The following is a 26,288-nucleotide window of genomic DNA, read 5'->3' on the forward strand; positions in this document are numbered from 1 at the left end:
TCACCTGGGGTGCCTCGACTTAACTCGCACTGACTTGCCAACTATTCTGTAGTAAACATCTAACTATTATTCTGGGTGACAAGTGAATTGGTAAATATGAGTGATATTGTTTATTAGTGGCTGATGCATTGACATCTAGAACAGGCTGGTCACCAACCAATGTAATGGATATACGTATTTATATAACACAATTTAATAGTGCTGAATGAGACACACACAACCATGTATTAAAAAAACTATTTCATTTACTTAATTTATAGAACTTTATATTGCATATAGGCCCTATATGTGTGTGTGTGTGTGTGTGTGTGTGTGTGTGTGTGTGTGTGTGTGTGTGTACGTGTCGTATACATTTTTAAAATATATATATATATAATTTCAATGTATACATTTATCTTTACAAAAAAAATTTATTTAAATAATGTTTTACATCTAACCATCTATCATATACACTGCTGCCATTCAAAAGTTTGTGATCAGTAAGATTTTGAATGTAAAAAAAAAAAAAAAAAGTATCTCCTGCTCACCAAGGCTGCACTTATTGGATTAAAATTGGATAAAAACAAAAAATATTGTGGAATATTATTACAATTTAAAATAACTGTTTTCTATTTGAATATCTATTTATAGTGTAATTGATCCCTGTGTGCAAAGCTGAATTTTCAGCATCATTACTCCAGTCTTCAGTGTCACATGATCCTTCAGAAATCATTCTGATATGATGATTTGATGCTCAAGAAACATTTCTGGTTATTATAAATGTTGAAAACAGTTGTGTAAAAAATTTTTTTCAGGATTATTTGGTGAAAATAAAGTTTGTTAAACTCATCTGTAACTTTAGTTCAGCTCTGCAGTAAATGAAGTGCATGTCATTGTTCACTTATAATGTTCCCACGTGGACTATAGACTAGATTTACTGCTATGCTGTCATTTTGGAGCTCAATAGTCAGTCATACAGGCTTGGAAACACACGACACGAGGGTGCGTAGATGATGACAGAGGCTGCGTCCGAAATCACACACTCTCTTGAGCAGGTGCTTATAGATTAGAATGAATGTAATCTTCATGTACTACATTCGACATGTTGTCATTATCATGTGACATAACAGCGCTTCACTGCCACTCAAAAAAATCCACAGTAAAGTGTCCATTGCACACACACTTCAGAATCTCGCCGGAAGAAGATGATCAGCCGGGGATCTCCTCTTTTTTATGAGTACTATGAATTCGGACGTACTTCTTTTGTCACATACTGTTTTTTTTTGCCTACTATATGTGACCCTGGATCACAAAACCAGTCATAAGTCGCACAGGTATACTGGTATTTGTGGCAATAGCCAACAATACATTGTATGGGTCAAAATTACACATTTTTATTTTTTTGCCAAAAATCATTAGAATATTAAGTAAAGATCACAATCCATGAAGATATTTTGAAAATTTCCTACTGTAAATATATATAAAAAAATATTTTTGTGAGTGGATGCAGCACAATCGCCAGCATAAATGGACAACTTGTCCATTTATGGAAAAAAGGCGATTTTCTCAATATATATATATATTTTTTTTTTTTTGCACCGTCAGATTCCAGATTTTCAAATAGATGTATCTCGGCCAAATATTGTCCTATCCTAACAAACCACACATCAAAGCTTATCTATTCAGCTTTCAGATGATATCTCAATTTAAAACAAATTACTCATGTCTAGGGTCACATATGCTAGGGGAGTATGTGATTTCGGATCCAGCCAGAATGTACTTTTTTGATAATTATTCCTTTATATCTCACGGTGTATCAGCTGATGCCAATTGTCTCAAAACTGTCAAATATTGTCTGGCCAATAACACTAATGCAAACCATAGTTTGCTTATGAACCAGAGGATCCCTGCTCAAAGACTATAGTGTGCCTGCAGCTTATCCATGCTGACAGGTCTGGCTTATATGTGTGGATGCTGGGAAGAGTTTTGATGAGGGGTTTTTCACCTGTATGAGCGCGATGAGAGGAGAAATAACCAGAGTGATGCCGCTGGACAGAAGAGCAGGGAGCTGATAGACCAGAGACTTGCCTGCTCCAGTGGGCATACATACAAACACATCCCTGTCACCTGCGAGAGACACACACACACACACACACACACACACACACACACACACACACACACACACACACACACACACACACACACACACACACACACACACACACACACACACACACACACACACACACACACACACACACACACACACACACACACACACACACTTCAGGAAACAACAACAACACTAGCAGTCGGCGAGCTCCTGCCATTTATCCCATGATAACCCCGTGTAAATGTGTCATTGTCACCCTTCAGCACTGCTTTCACGGCATCTTCCTGCTGCTGAGAGCGAAACCTGTCGAATCCGAAGTGCTCCTTTAACGCCCGATGAATGGCACTCATAATAACTACATCGACAAGCACAACATTCACTCAACTTTGCTTCATTGAGCTCTGGGTCGCGCACAGATGACGTCACTGCGTGACGCAAATATACTGCGTTCGTTTGAGTTTCGTTTTGTACCTTTTTTTTTCACATAGCCTACCCGTATATCATAAATATTTTTTTTCCAACAAATATTTTGAAATGTTTTTTTTTGTTTTTTTTTGGATGATGCCCCCTGACAATATTTAGAAATGAATTAAGGGAATTGTTCACTTAAAAATGAAAATTCTGTCATGGTTTACTCAACCTCAAATTGTTTCAAATCTGTAATTTGTTTCGTCTGCTGAACACAAAGGAAGATAATTTCCCTATATATGAAAAATCAATATATTAAATGGTTTAACAGTCTATTTGAAAATATAAAGAATTATATATTCTAATATAATAATATATTACAAGATATTGCATAATACATAAGGAATTGCAGCTTTTCATATATTGAAAAATATGTTCAGTAATAGGCCTACACTTCGTAATATATAGATGTATATGTGATCATATGGTAGGCCTACTGCATGTGTAATATATTGCAGATACATTTACTATATAAACATACTGTACGTGTGAACATATTCATATTTATATGGGTAAATAGCATTACATGTAATATTCACAAAGTTGTATCCTTTATTGTGTATATTGTACATACATGTTGTGCAATATATGTACACAATAAAGGATAAAACTTTGTGAATATTACATGTAATGCTATTTTTGTCTTCATTTATAAATATTTTATATGTATTAATAAATAGCCATACATGGTCAACGCATATACTGCAGTATATTGAAAAATATAAGCTCTAGTTTCCCATATGGAAATGTACGCATTATATTTTGCAATATGACTTCTGACCTGTAATGCTGCCTGAATCATAATCATATAGGGTAGTAAAACGCCCCCCACCTGACTTTCCCAAATAACCACTAGAGGGAGTCAAGATACATTTTTACTGTTGCTATGCACTACGTTGACAACGGGGATATACAAATCTCCATGGAGAAGCTGACACCATCAGAGACGTATTTGAAGAGAAGAGGAGAGAAGTGCTATCATTTTTTAGATATAGGGATGTTCGCCGGAGTCAAATGTGACGTCACGATATGGGCGTGGTCGCGAACTGGTTGGCAGAAAGAACCAAAACATGTCGCAGACTCGCAGCAGTCTACCTGTGTTTTGTCAGCATATGCTAATTATTTGTCCGAAGAACCAAAAAAGAGATATAAGGTTAAGCTTTTATATAACCAGGGTTCATGTTCTCTGCCTGATCAATATCACCTGAGTGAGAATTGGAGCAAAAGCCCGGACACATGGCCAGATTTGACATTCGGCGACATCTATCTGTATCTCATCGACACGCCATCTATGTTTACCAGAGAGTCGATGAAGGCGTACAAATCTTTAGATGCCTATAAATTAAGTAATAATTACGAATATTACTTGTTGTAACTAAGGATAACTGGTAAATATGTTACAACTAGAGTAAAAATACAGGTGTAATTTATCCATGGGCTATATTCAAAATTATCTTACCTCTGATATATAACATTGGTTAACATATACGTAAAATGTATGAATAAAAATACAATAATTTGCCATTAATTTATAAGGGTATGTCAGTGTTATTATACTTCCATTGCTCAGTCACAGCATGCACAAAAAGTTATGTAAACAAACACTTTGACACGTCTTCCGCGGTATTTTGTACAGTTATTCATTGATTAATTAACCCATCAATGAGATAGAACCTACTAGTAACATTTATTTACAAAATTAGTTTTAATTTTTAACGCAAAATGTAGGTAGCAGACGCGATCGTGGTCCGCTGGCTCCCATTGTTTTCCGCTGGGTATAGACGCCTAATTGCAGAAATTCAAAGCTTTCTTTCTTGATTCAGGCTGTTTAGGTACGCGGTAGAAGCTCTTGGCGTTATTACTCTTATCGAACCTGTTAACACAGCCGATCACAAAGCACGATACAACCATTTTCTTCTGTGTTTGCGCTGCGCTTTAAGCGGTCATTACTGTTCTTCTGCCAACCAGAGCGCGTCGTGACGTCACGGCGAACATCCCTATTAGCAAACAAGTGTTTAAGAGAATATTGTTCTGATATCACATGAGAGATGAATAGTGAAGTCTGTAGTTTGAGAGCATATGTTATTTATAAGGAATATAATTATATTTTTAAAGATTAAACAATTGTTTAGTAGGTAGCTTGTGTAGTAAAACGCTCCCCAGGGGGCATAGTTTCTCTCTATCATAATTACTATAATAACATACTTCTGTCAATCAAATCCTTTGATTTACACTTTAATGCTAGGTGGTAAAATCAAAATATTTCAACAAAACATGACCTCAAGTAAGCATTATAGCTAGCTAGAGTTAGCTCACTGATGGAAGGTGGTTAGGTGACCAATGATTGGCTTTTGGCTTGCTTAGTTGGGGAAACTTAAAATTCAACAACATTATTGATCTGCCTGCATTGACAATATTATATTAGAACTGAACTGAGCTGGACGATAACATCACTGTTTTCTCCAGAGCGGCTATATTAATAAACAAAATTAATAACTTTTTAAATATGTCACTAGCATACTATTCTGAATTCAGCTCAATATGTGCTCTTGTGTATGTTCAAAAAGGGTAGGATAAAAAAAAAAAAACTTTAAAAACCAATAGAATCACCCAGTTGCATAAACTCCCTCTCATGCAAGTCTGGAGAATCATGACTGTTAATGAAGAGGGAGGAATTATCATTAATTAGCCAAAGTCTGTATGGTACAAAAAGACCAAAGGGCAGCATTTCAATATAGTGTGACTAGCTGTTGAACAATGGCAGGAAGTTGGTGTGCGCTTCAGTCTCTGACACTTTGTGTTTGGGTCTGTGCTTTCTGTCATGCTGTTCCACAGTGGAGTAATCTGCCCCAGAATCCTCAAACTCTGATGTTCCAGCAAACTGACCAGCGGTTTCAACAGCAAGCTAGTCAACAGTTTCCTCGGCCAGTTCAACAGCAAGCTAGTCAACAGTTTCCTCAGTCAGTTCAACAGCAAGCTAGTCAACAGTTTCCTCAGTCAGTTCAACAGCAAGCTAGTCAACAGTTTCCTCGGCCACTTCAACAGCAAGCTAGTCAACAGTTTCCTCAGTCAGTTCAACAGCAAGCTAGCCAACAGTTTCCTCGGCCAGTTCAACAGCAAGCTAGTCAACAGTTTCCTCAGTCAATTCAACAGCAAGCTAGCCAACAGTTTTCTCAGTCAGTTCAACAGCAAGCTAGTCAACAGTTTCCTCAGTCAATTCAACAGCAAGCTAGCCAACAGTTTCCTCAGTCAGTTCAACAGCAAGCTAGCCAACAGTTTCCTCGGCCACTTCAACAGCAAGCTAGCCAACAGTTTCCTCGGCCACTTCAACAGCAAGCTAGTCAACAGTTTCCTCAGTCAGTTCAACAGCAAGCTAGTCAACAGTTTCCTCAGTCAGTTCAACAGCAAGCTAGTCAACAGTTTTCTCAGCAGTTTCAGCCTAAGCAGCCAGTGGCACAGGCAGTGCCCCTTGACAAATGTGCTGTAGCTGATTATGAGCAGATCCAATGTGGACCACCTGGTATCAGTGGTGCTGAGTGTGCAGCTATCAACTGCTGCTTTAATGGACCGCAGTGTTACTATGGGAAGGCAGGTAGGAGTGTTGATTCAATGCAAAGATATTCATGCTAAACTGATCTTCAGCAATAACCTGCTCTTGTAACTCATTCCAGTGACTGTCCAGTGTGTAAGAGATGGTCAGTTTGTGGTAGTGGTGGCTAGAGATGTTACGCTGCCTCGATTGAGCCTGGATTCAGTCCGTCTCCTGGGTGGAAGTGACCCATCATGCAGTCCTGTGGGATCCACACCTTTCTTTGCTATATACCAGTTCCCTGTCACTGCATGTGGCACGAGCATGATTGTGAGTAGCTGCTTGTGAGTTTGTTCTGCATGGCTTAGAATGGACTGGATGCCAACCTTGTTACTATTTGCAGGAGGACAGTGGATATGTGGTGTATGAAAACAGAATGATCTCCTCGTATGAAGTGGGTACCGGACCACTTGGTTCCATCACAAGGGACAGCCATTTTGAGTAGGTGACGTATGCTTTATCATAAATCTTAATCATTGACAAATGCTAAAATCTCATGGTTTGTCCAGGCTTCTCTTCCAGTGTAGGTACTCTGCTACTTCTGTGGAAGCTCTGGTTGTGGAGGTCAACAGTGTTCCTCCACCTCCAGCAGTAGCTGCTCCTGGACCCCTCAGGGTGGAGCTTAGACTGGCAAATGGTCAATGTGTCACTAAAGGCTGTGCAGAAGGTAAGTGTTTGTCCCAAGTATGCCTCTAACTTCAGGTTGCAGCAGTTTCTAGTTCAACACTGTATCCTCAGGGGATGAGGCGTACACATCCTACTACAGTGATGCTGATTATCCAGTTACAAAAGTCCTGCGAGAACCCGTATATGTTGAGGTGCACATTTTGGAGAGGACCGACCCCAACATTGTCCTGATGCTGGGACGTTGCTGGGCGACACAAACCCCCAATCCACTCAGTCTACCCCAATGGGACCTTCTGGTTGATGGGTGAGTAAGGTCAGTCTTTATCCATGTGCTGTAAGGCATTTCTGACTGCCTCTTTGCCTTTCAGATGCCCTTACCAGGATGATCGTTACCTGACCACATTGGTTCCAGTGGCTGGATCTTCTGGTCTTCAGTTTCCCACCCACTACAAGCGCTTTGTTGTGAAGATGCTTACATTTGTAGATCCAGCATCACTGGCTCCTCTGCAGGAAACCGTATGCTCCGCAGCCTTACCTCAAGCCTTAATATTGGTGCTTTTTATAGTGATTTCTATGGCTTAACCCTTTCCCCTCTGTTAGATCTTCATCCACTGTAGTACAGCGGTGTGCCATCCCTCTTCTGGCTCCTGTGAGCAAAGCTGCACTAGGAAAAGTGAGTGCTTGCTGTAAATTGACTTTGGGAACTGAATTTCTTTTTGTTTTTTAATGCCCCTCATGTTTCTACCACTTTTTACAGGAAGAGACACGCACGTCAAGACCATCTCCAGTGGGCAAACTGTTGTGTCTAGTGGTGAAGTTATCCTGGTCATGTGAATTTTAGTGGCTTAATAAACTTCCTGAAACTCAACATTAGTTTCTCTTTGGTATTGATTTCTGACTGGAGTTTGTTTCATGACAGTTCTCAGTTTGACTTATAGGGCAGCACAACTAAACCCTTTTCTTTTGTGCATTGAGGTTCTAGACTTGAACTAAATGGGACATGCTTCTGCCCAAGCCATTTAACTATTTGCCAAGCTCTAGTTGCTAACTTGGGGGTCCCCCGTTCATGTTTCACATGGTATCAAATTAAGGGTTGTGTAACTTCTGCTTGTTACTTTACATTTGACTTTATGGCTTCCTCAGTGGATGGCCACCATTCGCAGAAGACCCTCGAGGCCGTGTTGCTTGCGAGAGAGCGTGGGGTGATGATGATTACCACCCCACTGGAGCCACAAGATGCAGCCATTAAGGTCACATAACACAGCTGCTTCCTTAAAGGAGAACTCTGGGTAATTGAGTTAATCTTGATCGTTATACCTTGAGTACTGTCTATAGAAGAAAAAAAAGGAACTGGATTGGTGCTTGCAACATGGAGCTGCTACCGCTAATGCCAAGAGCTCCCACTCAGCTAAAACAGTAGTTATGGTGGCATATTCATAAAGTGTTTTTGTGCCTGACAAAAATGCAATTAAAATGTCTGTCCAACATGAACAGGGTCTTTACATGACGACAATATGCGTTTATCAACTTAGCCATTGCTTAAATTCACCTAAATAGTGTTTTAGACTGCTAGCTGTAGTCTCGCGCTGAAGTCCCATAAATAGAAGTGTGCAGGTGGGAGGGGCGTCGTGTGTGAAGAATGATGATCCGAGTTGCTCACAAATGAAGAAATGGTTCGTAACGTAACTATGGAGAATATAGAACATTTTGAACACATGGAAGAGGCTTTTGAGTTTGATGGTGGTCCTTATTTATTCAAACCCGAGTATACAGACGAACTAGCCTCACACTCTTCACACTCACGACGCTCCTCCCACCTGCACACTTCTATTTATGGGACTTCAGTGCGAGACTACAGCTAGCTGTCTAAAACACTATTTAGGTGAATTGAAACAATGGCTGAGTTGCCAAACGCATCTTGTTGTCATGTACGTGTTGTCATGTGTCATGTACATGAACCCTGTTCATGTTGGACAGATATTTTAATTGCATTTTGTGTCTGTTAAGAGGCACAAAAACACACTTTATGAATATGCCCCCACAACTGCCATTTTAGCTGAGTGGGAGCTCTGGGCATTAGCGGTAGCAGCTCCGTGTTGCAAGCACCAATCCGTTTTTTTTTTTTTTTCTATAGACCGTACTCACAAAGGTATAACGATCAAGATTAACTTAAAAATTGCCTGGAGTTTTCCTTTAATTTAACAGAGATCCTTGAGCCATTTCAATCTGGGTTCAAAACCTGGCACAGCACTGATACAGCCCTGCTAAAGGTGACAAATGACCTGTTGCTCACTCTTGACTCCGGTTATAATGCCATTCTGGTCCTGTTGGATCTTAATGCTGCATTTGACACTGTAGACCATGGTATATTACTAGAGCATCTCATACAATGGGTTGGCATTAAGGGTATAGCTCTTAACTTGTTTTATTCCTATCTCCACCAAATATCTTGTTCTGTATCCATAGGCCAGTATTCTTCATCCTCTGCCCCTGTGTCTTATGGTGTCCCTCAGGGATCCATTCTGAGTCCAGTACTTTTCTGCCTTTACATGCAGGTAACATCATCCGAATATTCAATATTTCATTCCATTTCTATGCAGATGACTCCCAACTGTACATCCCACTTAAATCTGGCAAATCCATGCTGCATCTTTTAGACTGTTTGAAATAAATTAAAATCTGGATGGCTAACAATTTCCTTCAGTTAAATGATAAAACTGAGGTTATTGTCTTTGGCCCTTCAAAATAAAAAATAAATTATATCCCTGCCATCAGGATGGATGATTACATGCTTTAAAACAGGGATGGGGAACGTCGATCCTGGAAGGCTACTGTCCTGCAGTTCAGCTCCAAGCCTCCAACCCTAATCAAACACACCTGATTAAGCTAATCAATGTCTTCAGGATCAATAAGGCAGGCAGGTGAGTTTGTATAAGGGTTGAAGCTAAACTCCTTAGGACAGTGGCCTTCCAGGACTGACGTTCCCCATACCTGCTTTAAATCATCAATTTGGGCAGCTTTCAGTAGCTCTTGAGGTTCTTATCCAGTATGTGAAATGAAATCCTTGCTAGTATAGCTGTGTTTACCGACTTTGATGAGGCCGGCACTCATTCCTTTGCGCTATCCATTTAGTGGGAAAAGCTCTCTCTACGATTGCGTTGGTAGGGGTGGGCAGATCGAGGCTTTGTGGAACACTGAAACAGTTGAAGCAAATGTGCCGTGTTGTTTCGAGGCTTCGAAACAATCTGACACCTAACTCCACGGTGACCTCTAGTGGTCAGAACAGTGTAAATGCAACAAAAACCTGTGCCAAACATGCATAAAAACACCTTTTACACATCTATTGCAAAATTGTTATTGAAAGTAAAATCTTTCAAATAGAATGATCTAATCATCTAATAAGATTATCATGTGTATATGTTATTTGATCAATTGTCAGGGTTTGTTTTGTTTGTTCTATGAATGGCTCAGCTAAACAGGCCAGTAATGAAATCACGTGTCTCTGGCAGTTTGATACACGCTCTGAACCACTGATTCGGTACAAAAGATTCGTAAAGGCTTCGAAGCTTCATGAAGCAGTGTTTTGAAATTGCCATCACTATGCATTGGTTGGTTGTTTACTTTCACAGCTAGAACATGACGGCTGCACAAATAGATTTTTAAATGCCAGTCACAGTTTTTATTATATTTCTTACTGTGATATTGTAATTTCACGGATGATAAAAAAGAAACCATAAATGAAATGCGGGACACTATTTATGTCCGTTTTTAGTACATCGTTGTTGTGTAAACATATCCTTAATATACAGGACTTTTGCCATGAAAACTCGCCAGTGAATAGGCAAAACATCAAATATAATATTCAGCTAATGAAAGGCTGAATTTAGAATGGCAGAAATACAATAGCATATATTCTGAATTCAGCTCAATAGCCTATGTGCTCTTGTGTATGTTCAAAAAGGGTAAAAAAAAAAAAACTTTAAGAACCAATAGAATCACCCAGTTGCATAAACTCCCTCTCATGCAAGTCTGGAGAATCATGACTGTTAATGAAGAGGGAGGAATTATCATTAATTAGCCAAAGTCTGTATGGTACAAAAAGACCAAAGGGCATCATCTCAATAGTGTGACTAGCTGTTGAACAATGGCAGGAAGTTGGTGTGCGCTTCAGTCTCTGACACTTTGTGTTTGGGTCTGTGCTTTCTGTCATGCTGTTCCACAGTGGAGTAATCTGCCCCAGAATCCTCAAACTCTGATGTTCCAGCAAACTGACCAGCGGTTTCAACCGCAAGCTAGTCAACAGTTTCCTCAGTCAGGTCAACAGTCTCCTCAGTCAGTTCAACAGTTTCCTCTGCCAGTTCAACAGCAAGCAAGTCAACAGTTTCCTCGGCCAGTTCAACAGCAAGCTAGCCAACAGTTGCCTCGGCCAGTTCAACAGCAAGCTAGCCAACAGTTGCCTCGGCCAGTTCAACAGCAAGCTAGTCAACAGTTTCCTCTGCCACTTCAACAGCAAGCTAGTCAACAGTTTCCTCGGCCAGTTCAACAGCAAGCTAGCCAACAGTTTCCTCAGTCAGTTCAACAGCAAGCTAGTCAACAGTTTCCTCAGCCACTTCAACAGCAAGCTAGTCAACAGTTTCCTCAGTCAGTACAACAGCAAGCTAGTCAACAGTTTCCTTGGCCACTTCAACAGCAAGCTAGTCAACAGTTTCCTCAGTCAGTTCAACAGCAAGCTAGTCAACAGTTTCCTCAGTCAGTTCAACAGCAAGCTAGTCAACAGTTTCCTCAGTCAGTTCAACAGCAAGCTAGTCAACAGTTTCCTCAGTCAGTTCAACAGCAAGCTAGTCAACAGTTTTCTCAGCAGTTTCAGCCTAAGCAGCCAGTGGCACAGGCAGTGCCCCTTGACAAATGTGCTGTAGCTGATTATGAGCAGATCCAATGTGGACCACCTGGTATCAGTGGTGCTGAGTGTGCAGCTATCAACTGCTGCTTTAATGGACCGCAGTGTTACTATGGGAAGGCAGGTAGGAGTGTTGATTCAATGCAAAGATATTCATGCTAAACTGATCTTCAGCAATAACCTGCTCTTGTAACTCATTCCAGTGACTGTCCAGTGTGTAAGAGATGGTCAGTTTGTGGTAGTGGTGGCTAGAGATGTTACGCTGCCTCGATTGAGCCTGGATTCAGTCCGTCTCCTGGGTGGAAGTGACCCATCATGCAGTCCTGTGGGATCCACACCTTTCTTTGCTATATACCAGTTCCCTGTCACTGCATGTGGCACGAGCATGATTGTGAGTAGCTGCTTGTGGTTTTGTTCTGCATGGCTTAGAATGGACTGGATGCCAACCTTGTTACTATTTGCAGGAGGACAGTGGATATGTGGTGTATGAAAACAGAATGATCTCCTCGTATGAAGTGGGTACCGGACCACTTGGTTCTATCACAAGGGACAGCCATTTTGAGTAGGTGACGTATGCTTTATCATAAATGTTAATCATTGACAAATGCTAAAATCTCATGGTTTGTCCAGGCTTCTCTTCCAGTGTAGGTACTCTGCTACTTCTGTGGAAGCTCTGGTTGTGGAGGTCAACAGTGTTCCTCCACCTCCAGCAGTAGCTGCTCCTGGACCCCTCAGGGTGGCGCTTAGACTGGCAAATGGTCAATGTGTCACTAAAGGCTGTGCAGAAGGTAAGTGTTTGTCCCAAGTATGTCTCTAACTTCAGGTTGCAGCAGTTTCTAGTTCAACACTGTATCCTCAGGGGATGAGGCGTACACATCCTACTACAGTGATGCTGATTATCCAGTTACAAAAGTCCTGCGAGAACCCGTATATGTTGAGGTGCACATTTTGGAGAGGACCGACCCCAACATTGTCCTGATGCTGGGACATTGCTGGGCGACACAAACCCCCAATCCACTCAGTCTACCCCAATGGGACCTTCTGGTTGATGGGTGAGTAAGGTCAGTCTTTATCCATGTGCTGTAAGGCATTTCTGACTGCCTCTTTGCCTTTCAGATGCCCTTACCAGGATGATCGTTACCTGACCACATTGGTTCCAGTAGCTGGATCTTCTGCTCTTCAGTTTCCCACCCACTACAAGCGCTTTGTTGTGAAGATGTTCACATTTGTAGATCCAGCATCACTGGCTCCTCTGCAGGAAACCGTATGCTCCGCAGCCTTACCTCAAGCCTTAATATTGGTGCTTTTTATAGAGTTCTATGGCTTAACCCTTTCCCCTCTGTTAGATCTTCATCCACTGTAGTACAGCGGTGTGCCATCCCTCTTCTGGCTCCTGTGAGCAAAGCTGCACTAGGAAAAGTGAGTGCTTGCTGTAAATTGACTTTGGGAACTGAATTTCTTTTTGTTTTTAAATGCCCCTCATGTTTCTACCACTTTTTACAGGAAGAGACATGCACGTCAAGACCATCTCCAGTGGGCAAACTGTTGTGACTAGTGGTGAAGTTATCCTGGTCATGTGAATTTTAGTGGCTTAATAAACTTCCTGAAACTCAACATTAGTTTCTCTTTGGTATTGATTTCTGACTGGAGTTTTTTTTATGACAGTTCTCAGTTTGACTTATAGGGCAGCACTACTAAACCCTTTTCTTTTGTGCATTGAGGCTCTAGACTTGAACTAAATGGGACATGCTTCTGCCCAAGCCATTTAATTTAACTATTTGCCAAGCTCTAGTTGCTAACTTGGGTGTCCCCCGTTCATGTTTCACATGGTATCAAATTAAGGGTTGTGTAACTTCTGCTTGTTACTTTACATTTGATTTTATGGCTTCCTCAGTGGATGGCCACCATTCGCATAAGACCCTCGAGGCCGTGTTGCTTGCGAGAGAGTGTGGGGTGATAATGATTACCACCCCACTGCAGCCACAAGATGCAGCCATTAAGGTCACATAACACAGCTGCTTCCTTAAAGGAGAACTCTGGGCAATTGAGTTAATCTTGATCGTTATACCTCGAGTACTGTCTATAGAAAAAAAAAAAAAAAAAAGGAACTGGATTGGTGCTTGCAACATGGAGCTGCTACCGCTAATTCCAGGAGCTCCCACTCAGCTAAAACGGCAGTTATGGTGGCATATTCATAAAGTGTTTTTGTGCCTGACAAAAATGCAATTAAAATGTCTGTCCAACATGAACAGGGTCCTTGCATAACGACAATATGCGTTTATCAAGCCATTGTTTTAATTCACCTAAATAGTGTTTTAGACTGCTAGCTGTACTCTCGCGCTGAAGTCCCATAAATAGAAGTGTGCAGGTGGGAGGGGCGTCGTGTGTGTGAAGAATGATGATCCGAGTTGCTCACAAATGAAGAAATGGTTCGTAATGTAACTATGGAGAATATAGAACATTTTCAACACATGGAATAGGGTTTTGAGTTTGATGGTGGTCCTTATTTATTCAAACCCGAGTATACAGACGAAGAACTAGCCTCACACTCTTCACACTCACGACGCTCCTCCCACCTGCACACTTCTATTTATGGGACTTCAGCGCGAGACTACAGCTAGCCGTCTAAAACACTATTTAGGTGAATTTAAACAATGGCTAAGTTGCCAAACGCATCTTGTTGTCATGTAAGGACCCTGTTCATGTTGGACAGACATTTTAATTGCATTTTGTGTCTGTTAAGAGGCACAAAAACACACTTTATGAATATGCCCCCACAACTGCCATTTTAGCTGAGTGGAAGCTCTGGGCATTGGCGGTAGCAGCTCCGTGTTGCAAGCACCAATCCGTTTTTATTTCTTTTTCTATAGACCGTACTCACAAAGGTATAACGATCAAGATTAACTTAAAAATTGCCTGGAGTTCTCCTTTAATTTAACAGAGATCCTTGAGCCATTTCAATCTGGGTTCGAAACCTGTCACAGCACTGATACAGCCCTGCTAAAGGTGACAAATGACCTGTTGCTCACTCTTGACTCAGGTTATAATGCCATTCTGGTCCTGTTGGATCTTAATGCTGCATTTGACACTGTAGACCATGGTATATTACTAGAGCATCTCATACAATGGGTTGGCATTAAGGGTATAGCTCTTAACTTGTTTTATTCCTATCTCCGCCAAATATCTTGTTCTGTATCCATAGGCCAGTATTCTTCATCCTCTGCTCCTGTGTCTTATGGTGTCCCTCAGGGATCCATTCTGAGTCCAGTACTTTTCTGCCTTTACATGCTCCCCCTAGGTAACATCATCCGAAGATTCAATATTTCATTCCATTTCTATGCAGATGACTCCCAACTGTACATCCCACTTAAATCTGGCAAATCCATGCTGCATCTTTTAGACTGTTTGAAATAAATTAAAATCTGGATGGCTAACAATTTCCTTCAGTTAAATGATAAAACTAAGGTTATTGTCTTTGGCCTTTCAAAATAAAAAATAAATTATATCCCTGCCATCAGGATGGATGATTACATGCTTTAAATCAGGGATGGGGAACGTCGATCCTGGAAGGCTACTGTCCTGCAGTTCAGCTCCAAGCCTCCAACCCTAATCAAACACACCTGATTAAGCTAATCAATGTCTTCAGGATCAATAAGGCAGGCAGGTGAGTTTGTATAAGGGTTGGAGCTAAACTCCTTAGGACAGTGGCCTTCCAGGACTGACGTTCCCCATACCTGCTTTAAATCATCAATTTGGGCAGCTTTCAGTAGCTCTTGAGGTTTTTATCCAGTATGTGAAATGAAATCCTTGCTGGTATAGCTGTGTTTACCGACTTTGATGAGGCCGGCACTTATTCCTTTGCGCTGTCCATTTAGTGGGAAAAGCTCTCTCTACGATTGCGTTGGTAGGGGTGGGCAGATCGAGGCTTTGTGTAACACTGAAACAGTTGAAGCAAATGTGCCGTGTTGTTTCAAGGCTTCGAAACAATCTGACACCTAACTCCACGGTGACCTCTAGTGGTCAGAACAGTGTAAATGCAACAAAAACCTATGCCAAACATGCATAAAAACCCCTTTTACACATCTATTGCAAAATTGTTATTGAAAGTAAAATCTTTCAAATAGAATGATCTAATCATCTAATAAGATTATCATGTGTATATGTTATTTGATCAATTGTCAGGGTTTCTTTTGTTTGTTCTATGAATAGCTCAGCTAAACAGGCCAGTAATGAAATCACGTGTCTCTGGCAGTTTGATACACTCTCTGAACCACTGATTCGGTACAAAAGATTCGTAAAGGCTTCGAAGCTTCATGAAGCAGTGTTTTGAAATTGCCATCACTATGCATTGGTTGGTTGTTTACTTTGACAGCTAGAACATGACGGCTGCACAAATAGATTTTTAAATGCCAGTCACAGTTTTTATTATATTTCTTACTGTGATATTGTAATTTCAGGGATGATAAAAAAGAAACCATAAATGAAATGCGGGACACTATTTATGTCCGTTTTTAGTACATCGTTGTTGTGTAAACATATCCTTAATATACAGGACTTTTGCCATGAAAACTCGCCAGTGAATAGCCAAAACATCAAATATAATATTCAGCTAATGAAAGGCTGAATTTAGAATGGCAGAAATACAATAGCATATATTCTGAATTCAGCTCAATAGCCTATGTGCTCTTGTGTATGTTCAAAAAGGGTAAAAAAAAAAAAAAACTTTAAGAACCAATAGAATCACCCAGTTGCATAAACTCCCTCTCATGCAAGTCTGGAGAATCATGTCTGTTAATGAAGAGGGAGGAATTATCATTAATTAGCCAAAGTCTGTATGGTACAAAAAGACCAAAGGGCAGCATCTCAATATAGTGTGACTAGCTGTTGAACAATGGCAGGAAGTTGGTGTGCTCTTCAGTCTCTGACACTTTGTGTTTGGGTCTGTGCTTTCTGTCATGCTGTTCCACAGTGGAGTAATCTGCCCCAGAATCCTCAAACTCTGATGTTCCAGCAAACTGACCATCGGTTTCCTCAGTCAGTTCAACAGTTTCCTCGGCCAGTTCAACAGCAAGCTAGCCAACAGTTTCCTCGGCCACTTCAACAGCAAGCTAGTCAACAGTTTCCTCAGTCAGTTCAACAGCAAGCAAGTCAACAGTTTCCTCAGTCAGTTCAACAGCAAGCTAGTCAACTGTCTCCTCGGCCACTTCAACAGCAAGCTAGTCAACAGTTTCCTCAGTCAGTTCAACAGCAAGCAAGTCAACAGTTTCCTCAGTCAGTTCAACAGCAAGCTAGTCAACTGTCTCCTCGGCCACTTCAACAGCAAGCTAGTCAACAGTTTCCTCAGTCAGTTCAACAGCAAGCTAGTCAACAGTTTCCTCAGTCAGTTCAACAGCAAGCTAGTCAACAGTTTTCTCAGCAGTTTCAGCCTAAGCAGCCAGTGGCACAGGCAGTGCCCCTTGACAAATGTGCTGTAGCTGATTATGAGCAGATCCAATGTGGACCACCTGGTATCAGTGGTGCTGAGTGTGCAGCCATCAACTGCTGCTTTAACGGACTGCAGTGTTACTATGGGAAGGCAGGTAGGAGTGTTGATTCAATGCAAAGATATTCATGCTAAATTGATCTTCAGCAATAACCTGCTCTTGTAACTCATTCCAGTGACTGTCCAGTGTATAAGAGATGGTCAGTTTGTGGTAGTGGTGGCTAGAGATGTTACGCTGCCTCGATTGAGCCTGGATTCAGTCCGTCTCCTGGGTGGAAGTGACCCATCATGCAGTCCTGTGGGATCCACACCTTTCTTTGCTATATACCAGTTCCCTGTCACTGCATGTGGCACGAGCATGATTGTGAGTAGCTGCTTGTGAGTTTGTTCTGCATGGCTTAGAATGGACTGGATGCCAACCTTGTTACTATTTGCAGGAGGACAGTGGATATGTGGTGTATGAAAACAGAATGATCTCCTCGTATGAAGTGGGTACCGGACCACTTGGTTCCATCACAAGGGACAGCCATTTTGAGTAGGTGACGTATGCTTTATCATAAATGTTAATCATTGACAAATGCTAAAATCTCATGGTTTGTCCAGGCTTCTCTTCCAGTGTAGGTACTCTGCTACTTCTGTGGAAGCTCTGGTTGTGGAGGTCAACAGTGTTCCTCCACCTCCAGCAGTAGCTGCTCCTGGACCCCTCAGGGTGGCGCTTAGACTGGCAAATGGTCAATGTGTCACTAAAGGCTGTGCAGAAGGTAAGTGTTTGTCCCAAGTATGTCTCTAACTTCAGGTTGCAGCAGTTTCTAGTTCAACACTGTATCCTCAGGGGATGAGGCGTACACATCCTACTACAGTGATGCTGATTATCCAGTTACAAAAGTCCTGCGAGAACCCGTATATGTTGAGGTGCACATTTTGGAGAGGACCGACCCCAACATTGTCCTGATGCTGGGACATTGCTGGGCGACACAAACCCCCAATCCACTCAGTCTACCCCAATGGGACCTTCTGGTTGATGGGTGAGTAAGGTCAGTCTTTATCCATGTGCTGTAAGGCATTTCTGACTGCCTCTTTGCCTTTCAGATGCCCTTACCAGGATGATCGTTACCTGACCACATTGGTTCCAGTAGCTGGATCTTCTGCTCTTCAGTTTCCCACCCACTACAAGCGCTTTGTTGTGAAGATGTTCACATTTGTAGATCCAGCATCACTGGCTCCTCTGCAGGAAACCGTATGCTCCGCAGCCTTACCTCAAGCCTTAATATTGGTGCTTTTTATAGAGTTCTATGGCTTAACCCTTTCCCCTCTGTTAGATCTTCATCCACTGTAGTACAGCGGTGTGCCATCCCTCTTCTGGCTCCTGTGAGCAAAGCTGCACTAGGAAAAGTGAGTGCTTGCTGTAAATTGACTTTGGGAACTGAATTTCTTTTTGTTTTTAAATGCCCCTCATGTTTCTACCACTTTTTACAGGAAGAGACACGCACGTCAAGACCATCTCCAGTGGGCAAACTGTTGTGTCTAGTGGTGAAGTTATCCTGGTCATGTGAATTTTAGTGGCTTAATAAACTTCCTGAAACTCAACATTAGTTTCTCTTTGGTATTGATTTCTGACTGGAGTTTGTTTCATGACAGTTCTCAGTTTGACATATAGGGCAGCACTACTAAACCCTTTTCTTTTGTGCATTGAGGTTCTAGACTTGAACTAAATGGGACATGCTTCTGCCCAAGCCATTTAATTTAACTATTTGCCAAGCTCTAGTTGCTAACTTGGGTGTCCCCCGTTCATGTTTCACATGGTATCAAATTAAGGGTTGTGTAACTTCTGCTTGTGACTTTACATTTGACTTTATGGCTTCCTCAGTGGATGGCCACCATTCGCATAAGACCCTCGAGGCCGTGTTGCTTGCGAGAGAGCGTGGGGTGATAATGATTACCACCCCACTGCAGCCACGAGATGCAGCCATTAAGGTCACATAACACAGCTGCTTCCTTAAAGGAGAACTCTGGGCAATTGAGTTAATCTTGAGTTAATCTTGATTGTTATACCTCGAGTACTGTCTATATAAAAAAAAAAAAAAAAAAGGAACTGGATTGGTGCTTGCAACATGGAGCTGCTACCGCTAATTCCAAGAGCTCCCACTCAGCTAAAACGGCAGTTATGGTGGCATATTCATAGTGTTTTTGTGCCTGACAATGCAATTAAAATGTCAGTCCAACATGAACAGGGTCCTTACATAACGACAATATGCGTTTATCAACTTTATCAAGCCATTGTTTAAATTCACCTAAATAGTGTTTTAGACTGCTAGCTGTAGTCTCGCACTGAAGTCCCATAAATAGAAGTGTGCAGGTGGGAGGGGCGTCGTGTGTGTGAAGAATGATGATCCGAGTTGCTCACAAATGAAGAAATGGTTCGTAACGTAACTATGGAGAATATAGAACATTTTGAACACATGGAAGAGGCTTTTGAGTTTGATGGTGGTCCTTATTTATTCAAACCTGAGTATACAGACGAAGAACTAGCCTCACACTCTTCACACTCACGACGCTCCTCCCACCTGCACACTTCTATTTATGGGACTTCAGCGCGAGACTACAGCTAGCCGTCTAAAACACTATTTAGGTGAATTTAAACAATGGCTAAGTTGCCAAACGCATCTTGTTGTCATGTAAGGACCCTGTTCATGTTGGACAGATATTTTAATTGCATTTTGTGTCTGTTAAGAGGCACAAAGACACACTTTATGAATATATGCCCCCACAACTGCCATTTTAGCTGAGTGGGAGCTCTGGGCATTAGCGGCAGCAGCTCCGTGTTGCAAGCACCAATCCGGTTTTTTTTTCTTTTTTTTTTTTCTATAGACCGTACTCACAAAGGTATAACAATCAAGATTAACTTAAAAATTGCCTGGCGTTCTCCTTTAATTTAACAGAGATCCTTGAGCCATTTCAATCTGGGTTCAAACCCTGTCACAGCACTGATACAGCCCTGCTAAAGGTGACAAATTACCTGTTGCTCACTCTTGACTCAGGTTATAATGCCATTCTGGTCCTGTTGGATCTTAATGCTGCATTTGACACTGTAGACCATGGTATATTACTAGAGCATCTCATACAATGGGTTGGCATTAAGGGTATAGCTCTTAACTTGTTTTATTCCTATCTCCGCCAAATATCTTGTTCTGTATCCATAGGCCAGTATTCTTCATCCTCTGCTCCTGTGTCTTATGGTGTCCCTCAGGGATCCATTCTGAGTCCAGTACTTTTCTGCCTTTACATGCTCCCCCTAGGTAACATCATCCGAAGATTCAATATTTCATTCCATTTCTATGCAGATGACTCCCAACTGTACATCCCACTTAAATCTGGCAAATCCATGCTGCATCTTTTAGACTGTTTGAAATAAATTAAAATCTGGATGGCTAACAATTTCCTTCAGTTAAATGATAAAACTAAGGTTATTGTCTTTGGCCTTTCAAAATAAAAAATAAATTATATCCCTGCCATCAGGATGGATGATTACATGCTTTAAATCAGGGATGGGGAACGTCGATCCTGGAAGGCTACTGTCCTGCAGTTCAGCTCCAAGCCTCCAACCCTAATCAAACACACCTGATTAAGCAAATCAATGTCTTCAGGATCAATAAGGCAGGCAGGTGAGTTTGTATAAGGGTTGGAGCTAAACTCCTTAGGACAGTGGCCTTCCAGGACTGACGTTCCCCATACCTGCTTTAAATCATCAATTTGGGCAGCTTTCAGTAGCTCTTGAGGTTTTTATCCAGTATGTGAAATGAAATCCTTGCTGGTATAGCTGTGTTTACCGACTTTGATGAGGCCGGCACTTATTCCTTTGCGCTGTCCATTTAGTGGGAAAAGCTCTCTCTACGATTGCGTTGGTAGGGGTGGGCAGATCGAGGCTTTGTGTAACACTGAAACAGTTGAAGCAAATGTGCCGTGTTTCAAGGCTTCGAAACAATCTGACACCTAACTCCACGGTGACCTCTAGTGGTCAGAACAGTGTAAATGCAACAAAAACCTATGCCAAACATGCATAAAAACCCCTTTTACACATCTATTGCAAAATTGTTATTGAAAGTAAAATCTTTCAAATAGAATGATCTAATCATCTAATAAGATTATCATGTGTATATGTTATTTGATCAATTGTCAGGGTTTCTTTTGTTTGTTCTATGAATAGCTCAGCTAAACAGGCCAGTAATGAAATCACGTGTCTCTGGCAGTTTGATACACTCTCTGAACCACTGATTCGGTACAAAAGATTCGTAAAGGCTTCGAAGCTTCATGAAGCAGTGTTTTGAAATTGCCATCACTATGCATTGGTTGGTTGTTTACTTTGACAGCTAGAACATGACGGCTGCACAAATAGATTTTTAAATGCCAGTCACAGTTTTTATTATATTTCTTACTGTGATATTGTAATTTCAGGGATGATAAAAAAGAAACCATAAATGAAATGCGGGACACTATTTATGTCCGTTTTTAGTACATCGTTGTTGTGTAAACATATCCTTAATATACAGGACTTTTGCCATGAAAACTCGCCAGTGAATAGCCAAAACATCAAATATAATATTCAGCTAATGAAAGGCTGAATTTAGAATGGCAGAAATACAATAGCATATATTCTGAATTCAGCTCAATAGCCTATGTGCTCTTGTGTATGTTCAAAAAGGGTAAAAAAAAAAAAAAACTTTAAGAACCAATAGAATCACCCAGTTGCATAAACTCCCTCTCATGCAAGTCTGGAGAATCATGACTGTTAATGAAGAGGGAGGAATTATCATTAATTAGCCAAAGTCTGTATGGTACAAAAAGACCAAAGGGCAGCATCTCAATATAGTGTGACTAGCTGTTGAACAATGGCAGGAAGTTGGTGTGCTCTTCAGTCTCTGACACTTTGTGTTTGGGTCTGTGCTTTCTGTCATGCTGTTCCACAGTGGAGTAATCTGCCCCAGAATCCTCAAACTCTGATGTTCCAGCAAACTGACCATCGGTTTCCTCAGTCAGTTCAACAGTTTCCTCGGCCAGTTCAACAGCAAGCTAGCCAACAGTTTCCTCGGCCACTTCAACAGCAAGCTAGTCAACAGTTTCCTCAGTCAGTTCAACAGCAAGCAAGTCAACAGTTTCCTCAGTCAGTTCAACAGCAAGCTAGTCAACTGTCTCCTCGGCCACTTCAACAGCAAGCTAGTCAACAGTTTCCTCAGTCAGTTCAACAGCAAGCAAGTCAACAGTTTCCTCAGTCAGTTCAACAGCAAGCTAGTCAACTGTCTCCTCGGCCACTTCAACAGCAAGCTAGTCAACAGTTTCCTCAGTCAGTTCAACAGCAAGCTAGTCAACAGTTTCCTCAGTCAGTTCAACAGCAAGCTAGTCAACAGTTTTCTCAGCAGTTTCAGCCTAAGCAGCCAGTGGCACAGGCAGTGCCCCTTGACAAATGTGCTGTAGCTGATTATGAGCAGATCCAATGTGGACCACCTGGTATCAGTGGTGCTGAGTGTGCAGCCATCAACTGCTGCTTTAACGGACCGCAGTGTTACTATGGGAAGGCAGGTAGGAGTGTTGATTCAATGCAAAGATATTCATGCTAAATTGATCTTCAGCAATAACCTGCTCTTGTAACTCATTCCAGTGACTGTCCAGTGTATAAGAGATGGTCAGTTTGTGGTAGTGGTGGCTAGAGATGTTACGCTGCCTCGATTGAGCCTGGATTCAGTCCGTCTCCTGGGTGGAAGTGACCCATCATGCAGTCCTGTGGGATCCACACCTTTCTTTGCTATATACCAGTTCCCTGTCACTGCATGTGGCACGAGCATGATTGTGAGTAGCTGCTTGTGAGTTTGTTCTGCATGGCTTAGAATGGACTGGATGCCAACCTTGTTACTATTTGCAGGAGGACAGTGGATATGTGGTGTATGAAAACAGAATGATCTCCTCGTATGAAGTGGGTACCGGACCACTTGGTTCCATCACAAGGGACAGCCATTTTGAGTAGGTGACGTATGCTTTATCATAAATGTTAATCATTGACAAATGCTAAAATCTCATGGTTTGTCCAGGCTTCTCTTCCAGTGTAGGTACTCTGCTACTTCTGTGGAAGCTCTGGTTGTGGAGGTCAACAGTGTTCCTCCACCTCCAGCAGTAGCTGCTCCTGGACCCCTCAGGGTGGCGCTTAGACTGGCAAATGGTCAATGTGTCACTAAAGGCTGTGCAGAAGGTAAGTGTTTGTCCCAAGTATGTCTCTAACTTCAGGTTGCAGCAGTTTCTAGTTCAACACTGTATCCTCAGGGGATGAGGCGTACACATCCTACTACAGTGATGCTGATTATCCAGTTACAAAAGTCCTGCGAGAACCCGTATATGTTGAGGTGCACATTTTGGAGAGGACCGACCCCAACATTGTCCTGATGCTGGGACATTGCTGGGCGACACAAACCCCCAATCCACTCAGTCTACCCCAATGGGACCTTCTGGTTGATGGGTGAGTAAGGTCAGTCTTTATCCATGTGCTGTAAGGCATTTCTGACTGCCTCTTTGCCTTTCAGATGCCCTTACCAGGATGATCGTTACCTGACCACATTGGTTCCAGTAGCTGGATCTTCTGCTCTTCAGTTTCCCACCCACTACAAGCGCTTTGTTGTGAAGATGTTCACATTTGTAGATCCAGCATCACTGGCTCCTCTGCAGGAAACCGTATGCTCCGCAGCCTTACCTCAAGCCTTAATATTGGTGCTTTTTATAGAGTTCTATGGCTTAACCCTTTCCCCTCTGTTAGATCTTCATCCACTGTAGTACAGCGGTGTGCCATCCCTCTTCTGGCTCCTGTGAGCAAAGCTGCACTAGGAAAAGTGAGTGCTTGCTGTAAATTGACTTTGGGAACTGAATTTCTTTTTGTTTTTAAATGCCCCTCATGTTTCTACCACTTTTTACAGGAAGAGACACGCACGTCAAGACCATCTCCAGTGGGCAAACTGTTGTGTCTAGTGGTGAAGTTATCCTGGTCATGTGAATTTTAGTGGCTTAATAAACTTCCTGAAACTCAACATTAGTTTCTCTTTGGTATTGATTTCTGACTGGAGTTTGTTTCATGACATTTCTCAGTTTGACATATAGGGCAGCACTACTAAACCCTTTTCTTTTGTGCATTGAGGTTCTAGACTTGAACTAAATGGGACATGCTTCTGCCCAAGCCATTTAATTTAACTATTTGCCAAGCTCTAGTTGCTAACTTGGGTGTCCCCCGTTCATGTTTCACATGGTATCAAATTAAGGGTTGTGTAACTTCTGCTTGTGACTTTACATTTGACTTTATGGCTTCCTCAGTGGATGGCCACCATTCGCATAAGACCCTCGAGGCCGTGTTGCTTGCGAGAGAGCGTGGGGTGATAATGATTACCACCCCACTGCAGCCACGAGATGCAGCCATTAAGGTCACATAACACAGCTGCTTCCTTAAAGGAGAACTCTGGGCAATTGAGTTAATCTTGAGTTAATCTTGATTGTTATACCTCGAGTACTGTCTATATAAAACAAAAACAAAAAAGGAACTGGATTGGTGCTTGCAACATGGAGCTGCTACCGCTAATTCCAAGAGCTCCCACTCAGCTAAAACGGCAGTTATGGTGGCATATTCATAGTGTTTTTGTGCCTGACAATGCAATTAAAATGTCTGTCCAACATGAACAGGGTCCTTACATAACGACAATATGCGTTTATCAACTTTATCAAGCCATTGTTTAAATTCACCTAAATAGTGTTTTAGACTGCTAGCTGTAGTCTCGCACTGAAGTCCCATAAATAGAAGTGTGCAGGTGGGAGGGGCGTCGTGTGTGTGAAGAATGATGATCCGAGTTGCTCACAAATGAAGAAATGGTTCGTAACGTAACTATGGAGAATATAGAACATTTTGAACACATGGAAGAGGCTTTTGAGTTTGATGGTGGTCCTTATTTATTCAAACCTGAGTATACAGACGAAGAACTAGCCTCACACTCTTCACACTCACGACGCTCCTCCCACCTGCACACTTCTATTTATGGGACTTCAGCGCGAGACTACAGCTAGCCGTCTAAAACACTATTTAGGTGAATTTAAACAATGGCTAAGTTGCCAAACGCATCTTGTTGTCATGTAAGGACCCTGTTCATGTTGGACAGATATTTTAATTGCATTTTGTGTCTGTTAAGAGGCACAAAGACACACTTTATGAATATGCCCCCACAACTGCCATTTTAGCTGAGTGGGAGCTCTGGGCATTAGCGGCAGCAGCTCCGTGTTGCAAGCACCAATCCGGTTTTTTTTTCTTTTTTTTTTTTCTATAGACCGTACTCACAAAGGTATAACAATCAAGATTAACTTAAAAATTGCCTGGCGTTCTCCTTTAATTTAACAGAGATCCTTGAGCCATTTCAATCTGGGTTCAAACCCTGTCACAGCACTGATACAGCCCTGCTAAAGGTGACAAATTACCTGTTGCTCACTCTTGACTCAGGTTATAATGCCATTCTGGTCCTGTTGGATCTTAATGCTGCATTTGACACTGTAGACCATGGTATATTACTAGAGCATCTCATACAATGGGTTGGCATTAAGGGTATAGCTCTTAACTTGTTTTATTCCTATCTCCGCCAAATATCTTGTTCTGTATCCATAGGCCAGTATTCTTCATCCTCTGCTCCTGTGTCTTATGGTGTCCCTCAGGGATCCATTCTGAGTCCAGTTCTTTTCTGCCTTTACATGCTCCCAGGTAACATCATCCGAAGATTCAATATTTCATTCCATTTCTATGCAGATGACTCCCAACTGTACATCCCACTTAAATCTGGCAAATCCATGCTGCATCTTTTAGACTGTTTGAAATAAATTAAAATCTGGATGGCTAACAATTTCCTTCAGTTAAATGATAAAACTAAGGTTATTGTCTTTGGCCTTTCAAAATAAAAAATAAATTATATCCCTGCCATCAGGATGGATGATTACATGCTTTAAATCAGGGATGGGGAACGTCGATCCTGGAAGGCTACTGTCCTGCAGTTCAGCTCCAAGCCTCCAACCCTAATCAAACACACCTGATTAAGCTAATCAATGTCTTCAGGATCAATAAGGCAGG

The 26,288-nt window shown here is 41.7% G+C and overlaps 5 protein-coding genes across 12 annotated transcripts in view; 4 read left to right on the forward strand and 1 right to left on the reverse strand.

Annotated features, from left to right (window-relative positions):
- Positions 1–2,531, reverse strand: part of recql5 (RecQ helicase-like 5) — a 41,923-nt gene extending 39,392 nt beyond the window's left edge. For both annotated transcript variants that reach the window (XM_079630392.1, XM_079630391.1), the window contains exons 1-2: positions 2,352–2,531; positions 1,985–2,106 (exon numbers count right to left, since the gene is read on the reverse strand). In XM_079630392.1, coding sequence (XP_079486518.1) covers positions 1,985–2,106; positions 2,352–2,445 — 216 coding nt within the window. In that variant the 5' untranslated portion in view covers positions 2,446–2,531. The remainder of the gene's footprint in view (positions 1–1,984; positions 2,107–2,351) is intronic.
- Positions 2,532–5,172: 2,641 nt separating this feature from the next.
- LOC306995951 (zona pellucida sperm-binding protein 4-like) lies at positions 5,173–7,748 on the forward strand. Of its 6 annotated transcripts, none has more exons than XM_079607954.1 (10): positions 5,275–5,491; positions 5,529–5,859; positions 5,933–6,155; positions 6,235–6,422; positions 6,496–6,593; positions 6,662–6,819; positions 6,891–7,083; positions 7,148–7,295; positions 7,380–7,452; positions 7,537–7,748. In XM_079607954.1, exons 4-10 carry the CDS (start codon positions 6,417–6,419, stop codon positions 7,611–7,613), a joined length of 753 nt encoding a protein of 250 aa, XP_079464080.1. In that variant the 5' UTR covers positions 5,275–5,491; positions 5,529–5,859; positions 5,933–6,155; positions 6,235–6,416; the 3' UTR covers positions 7,614–7,748. The 6 variants fall into 6 exon arrangements, with proteins under 6 accessions (XP_079464079.1, XP_079464080.1, XP_079464084.1 ...); XM_079607958.1 differs by having other exon boundaries at positions 5,298–5,471; positions 5,545–5,859; XM_079607956.1 differs by having other exon boundaries at positions 5,298–5,823; positions 5,897–6,155.
- A 3,097-nt stretch (positions 7,749–10,845) lies between these two features.
- LOC306995944 (zona pellucida sperm-binding protein 4-like) lies at positions 10,846–13,555 on the forward strand. Its single transcript, XM_079607941.1, has 8 exons — positions 10,846–11,800; positions 11,880–12,067; positions 12,141–12,238; positions 12,307–12,464; positions 12,536–12,728; positions 12,793–12,940; positions 13,023–13,095; positions 13,180–13,555. Exons 1-8 carry the CDS (start codon positions 10,924–10,926, stop codon positions 13,254–13,256), a joined length of 1,812 nt encoding a protein of 603 aa, XP_079464067.1. The 5' UTR covers positions 10,846–10,923; the 3' UTR covers positions 13,257–13,555.
- A 2,964-nt stretch (positions 13,556–16,519) lies between these two features.
- LOC306995968 (zona pellucida sperm-binding protein 4-like) lies at positions 16,520–18,767 on the forward strand. 2 transcript variants are annotated; one of them, XM_079608015.1, is made up of 9 exons: positions 16,545–16,701; positions 16,832–17,255; positions 17,335–17,522; positions 17,596–17,693; positions 17,762–17,919; positions 17,991–18,183; positions 18,248–18,395; positions 18,478–18,550; positions 18,635–18,766. In XM_079608015.1, the coding sequence occupies exons 3-9, from the start codon at positions 17,517–17,519 to the stop codon at positions 18,709–18,711; spliced, it is 753 nt and encodes a 250-aa protein (XP_079464141.1). In that variant the 5' UTR covers positions 16,545–16,701; positions 16,832–17,255; positions 17,335–17,516; the 3' UTR covers positions 18,712–18,766. The 2 variants fall into 2 exon arrangements, with proteins under 2 accessions (XP_079464140.1, XP_079464141.1); XM_079608014.1 differs by having other exon boundaries at positions 16,520–17,255; positions 18,635–18,767.
- A 3,254-nt stretch (positions 18,768–22,021) lies between these two features.
- On the forward strand, positions 22,022–24,280 carry LOC307002585 (zona pellucida sperm-binding protein 4-like). The gene is made up of 8 exons (XM_079620334.1): positions 22,022–22,732; positions 22,812–22,999; positions 23,073–23,170; positions 23,239–23,396; positions 23,468–23,660; positions 23,725–23,872; positions 23,955–24,027; positions 24,112–24,280. Exons 1-8 carry the CDS (start codon positions 22,045–22,047, stop codon positions 24,186–24,188), a joined length of 1,623 nt encoding a protein of 540 aa, XP_079476460.1. The 5' UTR covers positions 22,022–22,044; the 3' UTR covers positions 24,189–24,280.
- Positions 24,281–26,288: the final 2,008 nt, after the last annotated feature.

The sequence above is a fragment of the Phoxinus phoxinus genome (genome assembly GCF_949152265.1).
Source record: "Phoxinus phoxinus genome assembly, chromosome: 1".
Taxonomy (NCBI): Eukaryota; Metazoa; Chordata; class Actinopteri; order Cypriniformes; family Leuciscidae; genus Phoxinus; species Phoxinus phoxinus.

What these genes read in the sequence shown, in the direction of transcription:
- LOC306995951 (XM_079607953.1), top strand. Translation starts at nt 5,321, where the DNA reads ATGGCAGGAAGTTGGTGTGCGCTTCAGTCTCTGACACTTTGTGTTTGG. An exon ending in CATGTGGCACGAGCATGATT is followed by an intron (nt 6,423 to 6,495) that starts GTGAGTAGCTGC and finishes TACTATTTGCAG; the next exon opens with GAGGACAGTGGATATGTGGT. An exon ending in TGGGACCTTCTGGTTGATGG is followed by an intron (nt 7,084 to 7,147) that starts GTGAGTAAGGTC and finishes TTTGCCTTTCAG; the next exon opens with ATGCCCTTACCAGGATGATC.
- LOC306995944 (XM_079607941.1), top strand. Translation starts at nt 10,924, where the DNA reads ATGGCAGGAAGTTGGTGTGCGCTTCAGTCTCTGACACTTTGTGTTTGG. An exon ending in ACAAGGGACAGCCATTTTGA is followed by an intron (nt 12,239 to 12,306) that starts GTAGGTGACGTA and finishes TGGTTTGTCCAG; the next exon opens with GCTTCTCTTCCAGTGTAGGT. An exon ending in CACTAAAGGCTGTGCAGAAG is followed by an intron (nt 12,465 to 12,535) that starts GTAAGTGTTTGT and finishes CTGTATCCTCAG; the next exon opens with GGGATGAGGCGTACACATCC.
- LOC306995968 (XM_079608014.1), top strand. Translation starts at nt 16,568, where the DNA reads ATGGCAGGAAGTTGGTGTGCTCTTCAGTCTCTGACACTTTGTGTTTGG. An exon ending in GTGTTACTATGGGAAGGCAG is followed by an intron (nt 17,256 to 17,334) that starts GTAGGAGTGTTG and finishes AACTCATTCCAG; the next exon opens with TGACTGTCCAGTGTATAAGA. An exon ending in TGGGACCTTCTGGTTGATGG is followed by an intron (nt 18,184 to 18,247) that starts GTGAGTAAGGTC and finishes TTTGCCTTTCAG; the next exon opens with ATGCCCTTACCAGGATGATC.
- LOC307002585 (XM_079620334.1), top strand. Translation starts at nt 22,045, where the DNA reads ATGGCAGGAAGTTGGTGTGCTCTTCAGTCTCTGACACTTTGTGTTTGG. An exon ending in CACTAAAGGCTGTGCAGAAG is followed by an intron (nt 23,397 to 23,467) that starts GTAAGTGTTTGT and finishes CTGTATCCTCAG; the next exon opens with GGGATGAGGCGTACACATCC. An exon ending in GCAAAGCTGCACTAGGAAAA is followed by an intron (nt 24,028 to 24,111) that starts GTGAGTGCTTGC and finishes CACTTTTTACAG; the next exon opens with GAAGAGACACGCACGTCAAG.